This window comes from Zea mays, chromosome 4 (assembly GCF_902167145.1).
Source record: "Zea mays cultivar B73 chromosome 4, Zm-B73-REFERENCE-NAM-5.0, whole genome shotgun sequence".
Lineage (NCBI taxonomy): Eukaryota > Viridiplantae > Streptophyta > Magnoliopsida > Poales > Poaceae > Zea > Zea mays.
The window spans coordinates 217,949,962-217,958,218 of record NC_050099.1 but is presented as its reverse complement, the minus strand read 5'-3'; the positions used below and the strand labels follow the sequence as shown (position 1 = coordinate 217,958,218).

Here is an 8,257-nt window from a genome sequence, read left to right as displayed (position 1 = left end):
TTTTTACCGGTTAGGAGCTCATATGATGTCTTCTTGATGATTCGGTGTAGATATAACCGGTTGATGGCGTAGCAGGCGGTGTTGACCGCCTCGGCCCAAAACCGATCCGATGTCTTGTACTCATCAAGCATGGTTCTTGCCATGTCCAATAGCGTTCGGTTCTTCCTCTCCACTACACCATTTTGTTGTGGCGTGTAGGGAGAAGAGAATTCATGCTTGTTGCCCTCCTCCTCAAGGAAGCCTTCAATTTGAGAGTTCTTGAACTCCGTCCCGTTGTCGCTTCTAATTTTCTTGATCCTTAAGCCGAACCCGTTTTGAGCCCGTCTCAAGAATCCTTTTAAAGTCTCTTGGGTATAAGATTTTTCCTGCAAAAAGAATACCCAAATGAAGCGAGAATAATCATTCACAATACTAGACAGTACTTACTCCCGTCGATGCTTATGTAAGCGATCGGGCCGAATAGATCCATGTGTAGGAGCTCCAGTGGCCTGTTGGTCGTCATGATGTTCTTGTGTGGATGGTGAGCACCAACTTGCTTCCCCGCTTGGCATGCGCTACAAATCCTGTCTTTCTCAAAATGAACATTTGTTAATCCTAAAATGTGATCTCCCTTTAGAAGCTTATGAAGATTCTTCATCCCAACATGGGCTAGTCGGCGGTGCCATAGCCAACCCATGTTAGTCTTAGCAATTAAGCATGTGTCGAGTTGAGCTCTATCAAAATCTACTAAGTATAGCTGACCCTCTAACACACCTTTAAATGCTATTGAATCATCACTTCTTCTAAAGACAGTGACACCTACATCATTAAAAAGACAGTTGTAGCCCATTTTGCATAATTGAGAAACGGAAAGCAAATTGTAATGTAATGAGTCTACAAGAAAAACATTGGAAATAGAATGGTCAGGAGATATAGCAATTTTACCCAATCCTTTGACCAAACCTTGATTTCCATCCCCGAATGTGATAGCTCGCTGGGGATCTTGGTTTTTCTCATAGGAGGAGAACATCTTCTTCTCCCCTGTCATGTGGTTTGTGCACCCGCTGTCGATTATCCAACTTGAGCCCCCAGATGCATAAACCTACAAAACATGTTTAGTTCTTGACTTTAGGTACCCAAATGGTTTTGGGTCCTTTAGCATTAGACACAAGAACTTTGGGTACCCAAACACAAGTCTTTGATCCCTTGTGCTTGCCCCCAACATACTTGACAACTACCTTGCCGGATTTGTTAGTTAAAACATAGGATGCATCAAAAGTTTTAAATGAAATGCTATGATCATTTGATGCACTAGGAGTTTTCTTCTAAGGCAACTTAGCATGGGTTGATTGCCTAGAACTAGATGTCTCACCCTTATACATAAAAGCATGGTTAGGGCCAGAGTGAGACTTCCTAGAGTGAATTCTCCTAATTTTGCTCTCAGGATAACCGGCAGGGTACAAAATGTAACCCTCGTTATCTTGAGGCATGGGAGCCTTGCCCTTAACAAAATTAGACAATTTCTTAGGAGGGGCATTAAGTTTGACATTGTCCCCCTTTTGGAAGCCAATGCCATCCTTAATGCCAGGGCGTCTCCCACTATAGAGCATGCTTCTAGCAAATTTAAATTTTTTGTTCTCTAAGTCATGCTCGGCAATTTTAGCATCTAATTTTGCTATATGATTATTTTGTCGTTTAATTAAAGCCATGTGATCATGTATAGCATTGATATCAACATCTCTACATCTAGTACAAATAGAAGTGTGCTCAACGGTAGATGTAGAGGGTTTGCAAGATTTCAATTCTACAACCTTAGCATGCAATATATCATTTTTAGTTCTAAGGTCCGAAATTGTAACATTGCAAACATCTAGTTCTTTAGCCTTAGCAAGCAATTTTTCATTTTCATCTCTAAGGCTAGCAAGAGAAATGTTCAATTCTTCAATCTTAGCAAGCAAATCATCATTATTATTTCTAAGATTGGGAATTGAAACATTACAAGTAATGGAATCAACCTTAGCTAACAAATTAGCATTCTCATTTCTAAGGTTGTCTATCGTCTCATGGCAAGTGCTTAGCTCACTAGATAATTTTTCACATTTTTCAACTTCTAGAGCATAAGCATTTTTAACTTTAACATGCTTTTTGTTTTCCTTGATTAGGAAATCCTCTTGGGAGTCCAAGAGATCATCCTTCTCATGGATGGCACTAATTAATTTGTTTAATTTCTCCTTTTGTTGCATGTTTAAGTTGGCAAAGAGAGTACGCAAATTATCTTCCTCATCACTAGCATTATCATCACTAGAGGACTCATATCTAGTGGAGGATTTAGATTTAACCTTCTTCTTTTTGCCATCCTTTGCCATGAGGCACTTGTGGCCGACGTTGGGGAAGAGAAGTCCCTTGGTGACGGCGATGTTGGCGGCGTCCTCGTCGTCGGAGGAGTCGCTAGAGCTTTCGTCGGAGTCCCACTCGCGACAAACATGGGCATCGTCGCCCTTCTTCTTGTAGTACCTTTTCTTCTCCTTTCTTCTTCCTTTCTTGTCGTCACCCCTGTCACTGTCACTAGAAATAGGACATTTAGTTATAAAGTGACCGGGCTTACCACATTTGTAGCAAACCTTCTTAGAGCGGGGCTTGTAATCTTTCCCCCTCCTTTGTTTGAGGATTTGGCGGAAGCTCTTGATGACGAGCGCCATTTCCTCGTTGTCGAGCTTGGAGGCGTCGATGGGTGTTCTACTCGGTGTAGACTCCTCCTTCTTTTCCTCCGTCACTTTGAATGTGATCGGTTGAGCTTCGGACGTAGAAGGACCGTCAAGCTCGTTGATCTTCCGTGAGCCCTTGATCATAAATTCAAAGCTCACAAAATTCCCGATTACTTCCTCGGGAGTCATTAGTGTATATCTTGGATTGCCATGAATTAATTGTACTTGAGTAGGGTTAAGGAAAATAAGTGATCTAACAATAACCTTAACCACCTCGTGGTCATCCCATTTCTTGCTCCCGAGGTTGCGCACTTGATTCACCAAGGTTTTGAGCCGGTTGTACATGTCTTGTGGCTCCTCCCCTTGGCAAAGATGGAAGCGACCGAGCTCCCCCTCGATCGTTTCCCGCTTGGTGATCTTGGTGAGTTCATCACCATCGTGCGCGGTCTTGAACACATCCCAAACTTCCTTGGCGCTTTTTAATCCTTACACCTTGTTGTACTCTTCTCTACTTAGGGAGGCGAGAAGTATGGTTGTGGCTTGGGAGTTGAAGTGCTCGATTTGGGCCACCTCGTCCTCATCATAATCCTCATCCCCGACGGATGGTACCTGTGCTCCAAACTCAACAACATTCCATATACTTTTGTGGAGTGAGGTTAGATGAAATTTCATTAAATCACTCCACCTAGCATAATATTCACCGTCAAAGGTTGGCGGTTTGCCTAATGGAACGGAAAGCAATGGAGTATGTCTAGAGGCGCGAGGGTAGTGTAAGGGAATCTTACTAAACTTCTTGCGCTCATGGCGCTTAGAAGTTACGGAGGGCGCGTCGGAGCCGGAGGTAGATGGCGATGAGGTGTCAGTCTCGTAGTAGACCACCTTCCTCATCTTCTTTTTCTTGTCCGCACTCCGATGCGACTTGTGGGAAGAGGCTTTCTTCTCCTTCCCCTTTCCCTTTTTGCGGGACTCTTCCGATGAAGCTTTCCCGTGCCTTGTAGCGGGCTTGTCGCCGGTCTCCATCTCCTTCTTGGCGTGTTCTCCCGACATCACTTCGAGCGGTTAGGCTCTTATGAAGCACCGGGCTCTGATACCAATTGAAAGTCGCCTAGAGGGGGGTGAATAGGGCGAAACTGAAATTTACAAAGTTAATCACAACTACAAGTCGGGTTAGCGTTAGAAATATAATCAAGTCCGCGAGAGAGGGTGCAAAACAAATCGCAAGCAAATAAAGAGTGTGACACGCGGATTTGTTTTACTGAGGTTCGGTTCTCGCAAACCTACTTCCCGTTGAGGTGGTCACAAAGACCGGGTCTCTTTCAACCCTTTCCCTCTCTCAAACGGTCCCTGGGACCGAGTGAGCTTCTTCTTCTCAATCAAACAGGAACAAAACTTCCCCGCAAGGGCCACCACACAATTGGTGCCTCTTGCCTTGGTTACAATTGAGTTGATCGCAAGAAAGAATCAAAGAAGAAAGCAATCCAAGCGCAAGAGCTTGAAAGAACACAAGCAAATCTCTCTCACTAATCACTAAGGCGTTGTGTGGAATTTGGAGAGGATTTGATCACTTGGGTGTGTCTAGAATTGAATGCTAGAGCTCTTGTAAGTGGTTGAAGTAGGAAAACTTGGATGTCTTGAATGTGGGGTGGTTGGGGGTATTTATAACCCCAACCACCAAAACTAGCCGTTTGGTGGGGCTGTCTGTCGCATGGTGCACCGGACAGTCCGGTGCACACCGGTCAGTGTCCGGTGCGCCAGCCACGTCACCAGGCCGTTGGGTTCCGACCGTTGGAGCTCTGACTTCTGGGCCCGCCTGGATGTCCGGTGGCACACCGGACATGCACTATAGAGTGTCCGGTGCGCCACTTCACGCGTGCCTGACTTCTGCGCGCTCTGGCGCGCATTTAATGCTGTAGCAGGTGACCATTGGCGCCGAATAGCCGTTGCTCCGCTGGCTCACTGGACAGTCCGCTGTACACTGGACATGTCCGGTGAATTATAGCGGAGCGAATTCCCGAAGCTGGCGAGTTCCTGAGACGCTCTTCCTTGGAGCACCGGACAGTCCGGTGAATTATAGCGGAGCGCCTCCGGATTTTTTCGAAGGTGAAGAGTTTGGCGTGAAGTCCCCTGGTGCACCGGACACTGTTCGGTGGCACACCAGACAGTCCGGTGCGCCAGACCAAGGCTGCCTTCGGTTATCCCTTGTTCTTTTTGTTGAACCCAATTCTTCGTCTTTTTATTGGCTAAGTGTGAACCTTTGGCACCTGGATAACTTGCACACTGGAGCAAACTAGTTAGTCCAATTTATTTGTGTTGGGCAATTCAACCACCAAAATCAAATAGGAACCCGGTGTAAGCCTAATTCCCTTTCAAGGGTCAAGTCTAGGGGATTATTACATTCTAATCTTTCATGGTAGTTGAACTGTTTAGTTTGGTGGGCTGTGTTGTCTATCTTTTATCTGGTCATGAATGTTCATTTCTACCGTTGCATTTCTATTATACTATGTTAATTATCTTTCTTTTATATCCTGTTTAAACTCTATGTTTCCCTTGTTATGCTTCTTTCAAGTGAGGTGCTGCCGGATTTTGCAATATTTTCTTTCTCTATGTGTTGCATAAGTTTTGTAGGAAGGGTTTTTGGTAACATCCATTGTGTGGGATTAGTGTGGTGTTACACCGGCGGACACTCGGTAAAGAGGGAGCCTTTGCCGAGTGTCACCTAATATGCTCGACAAAGAAAAACTCTTTGTCGAGTGTCAGTACAGTGGACACTCGGCACAGGCTCCGTCGCCGTTACCAATCGTCGTGACGGCGACTTTTCTTTGCCGAGTACCTGTTGACACTCGTCAAAGTCTATGTCGAGTGCCTGATAAAAAGTACTCGGCAAAAAAGCCGTTGCCGATGTACAGTTCGTCGTGCTTTCTTTGCTTAGTGTTCGCATTTTCCACGCTTTGCCGAGTTCTTTAGACACTCGGCAAAGCAACTGTTTCCGGTAGTGATTATAGTTGTTGCCCCCTGAATTGAACCAAATTAACAATACTTATTATTTTATTATGATACACGTATACGTACATGCTAGTTCAGTGTATTAATTTATACTAACACGTACACGTGACTTATTGGACAGTATTTAAGGTTTATAAATACTAGTTCGGTGTATTTAGGGTTGATAAATACTAGCATGTTTGAAGTCTACGGGTAACGCAAGCAGAGCACATGGATGGCAACGGCCCCCCACATGGAGATGGCTGTCTCGCTAGCTGTGTACGCCTGTATCCCTTTGGTTCGTTGCGTTGCGGAGGGTGCAGTGAATTTGCAAAGAAGAAGCTCGGGCGCTACAAATAACAGACATGGCATGCATGGCGGGTGACTGCTAGCTGTGTACTATGTGGACACTCGGCAGAGGCTCCATTGCCGTTACCAGCTATAGCCAAGTACTATGCTAGTACCGTGTAAACAAAGGGCTGTACTGCCAGCTAATAACAATGCAAGCAGGACAATTAGATCGAGATAGAAGATGATGCTGTTAATTAACCACAACATGTGCCGATGTTTACTAAGTAAAAGAAGAAAAATGGATGCACTGTTATCATCGACGAGCTGAGTATTAAAATCGGTAGCAATATGAACGGGTCCATAAAGAACATCCATTGTTGCATGCAATCCAAATAGTCACCGTATGTATATATATACATGCATAGACATACATAGAGCACACACCATCTCCTATTCTCATACAGGCTACTACTTTCTTCTATATTTGCAGGTACGTAGGTATTTACTTTGTGTTAGTTGGCCCTTAGGACATCAGTTTTTCTGTAAATATTAATACATTGGTTTATGACAATCAGTTAGTATAATGGAACGATGCCTACCGTAGTATCATATGCTCATGCATGCATGCCATATATATGATACCGTTATTTTTTTAAAATAATGCGTTTGTTTACACTATGTCAGTTTTCCTTGATTATTGATGCTTGTTGGCAATTATAACAGTTTCAGAAGGACACTACCTGATTGATGGAGGTCGTCAAGCTTGGTATAACCACCCAAACATGGCCTGATCTGGTTGGCTACGCTGTTGTAGATGCGGTTAATATTATCCGTCAAGATAATCCCAATATAACCGAAGTTCGAGTACTCCCTCCAGATGGGGTCCCGTCTCCACTCCAAGATGGTGCCATACGTGTTTGTATCTACAACGACATCGTCAATGGTCAGGCTGTTGTGGTTAACCCAGCACCATATATTGGCTAGATTGTTCCACAATACCAAGCCTTCAATTTTATTACGCCTTGATGGATTACGCACAAATTTGATTTGAATAATGCGAGCGAGTGTGATATCTAAAGTTCCTTGCATGGCTGGTTTACGTGTGTGATGGCTCTACTTGTACTTCAGTGTTTGTGTTAATCAATATATTTAATAATAAATAATTATATGCCTCGTGTTTATTATCGATATATTGTCTAGAGATGTGGTTATATATTAGTCTTTTTTAAGGGCCATTATGTTATGGGAAATCTTTAAGGTCTACTTGTCACACTTATGGCATTATTGCTTCCCAATACTAGTAGTATCCACCGTCCCTTCCATCGATTAATGGTGCCGCAACTTTCAATACAATCCACCCGTCAATGGACCACCGCTTTCGAGCACACGAGTAATAAAAATGGACAAGGTACATATGCAATATATACTAACGACTAGTTCCTTACTTACGGTCCAATGTTTGGCACTTTGAAGCATTCCAATTTTAATAACGAGTATTGTTTGGCACCAAGATTTACATAAAACCACATGAAAGTTAGTATTTGATAAAGTCTCCCAAAACTATAATCCATATATAATTATGCACCCTTGCTACCAAACCACCATGTAAAAACGCAAAAAGCAAGCACAATATTCATATGCGCGTTAAAAATCAATACATGGCGGTACACTAACAACTACTTTATGTTGGTTGCTAAATGTGCCTTTAGCATCCTACAAACGTTTCATAAAGACCTTTAGCAACCTATAAAGATGGTGGTTGTAAGTACCATCGCTAAACAGTCACACCCGGTTCTAAGGACAAAACGAGATGTTCCACTATACATGAAATCGGATGAGAATCACATGTATAGCAAAGTCACACAATGGATTATATCAAAACACATTGATTTATTATATCAAAACCAGTATTTATTAGATAACCACTATGCAACAGTATCATTGACGACTATCAATATTTGTCACCGTGTGTATAATAATACATATATTATTATCACCGAGATGATGCAATGTAAACCAAATAGTCATCATGTTTATATATATTTAGAGATACATATACATGCTACTACTTTCTTATTTGTAGGTAGGCACATATTTTTGCTAGTAGGTGCCTACATCAGTTTTGTAGTAAATATTTGGCGGTCAGATTGCACTAGTACACAGAAGCTCTATAGTGGCGGTCCTAGAGCTATTTGCACTGGCGTTTTTCAGTGCTGCTAGTGCTAGAGGCTAGTGGAAATCGGCCTTTTCATTGGCGGTTGTTTTGCAGCGGCTAGTGAAAATAGTATTTCCACTAGCGG

General features: G+C 43.1%; 1 protein-coding gene across 1 annotated transcript; it reads left to right on the top strand.

Annotated features, from left to right (window-relative positions):
• The first annotated feature begins 6,399 nt into the window (after nt 1–6,399).
• On the top strand, nt 6,400–7,120 carry LOC100278960 (uncharacterized). Its single transcript, NM_001364511.1, is given in 2 exon segments — nt 6,400–6,447; nt 6,681–7,120. A coding segment is annotated over 1 exon segment (237 nt). The 5' UTR covers nt 6,400–6,447; nt 6,681–6,704; the 3' UTR covers nt 6,942–7,120.
• The last annotated feature ends 1,137 nt before the right edge of the window (nt 7,121–8,257 follow it).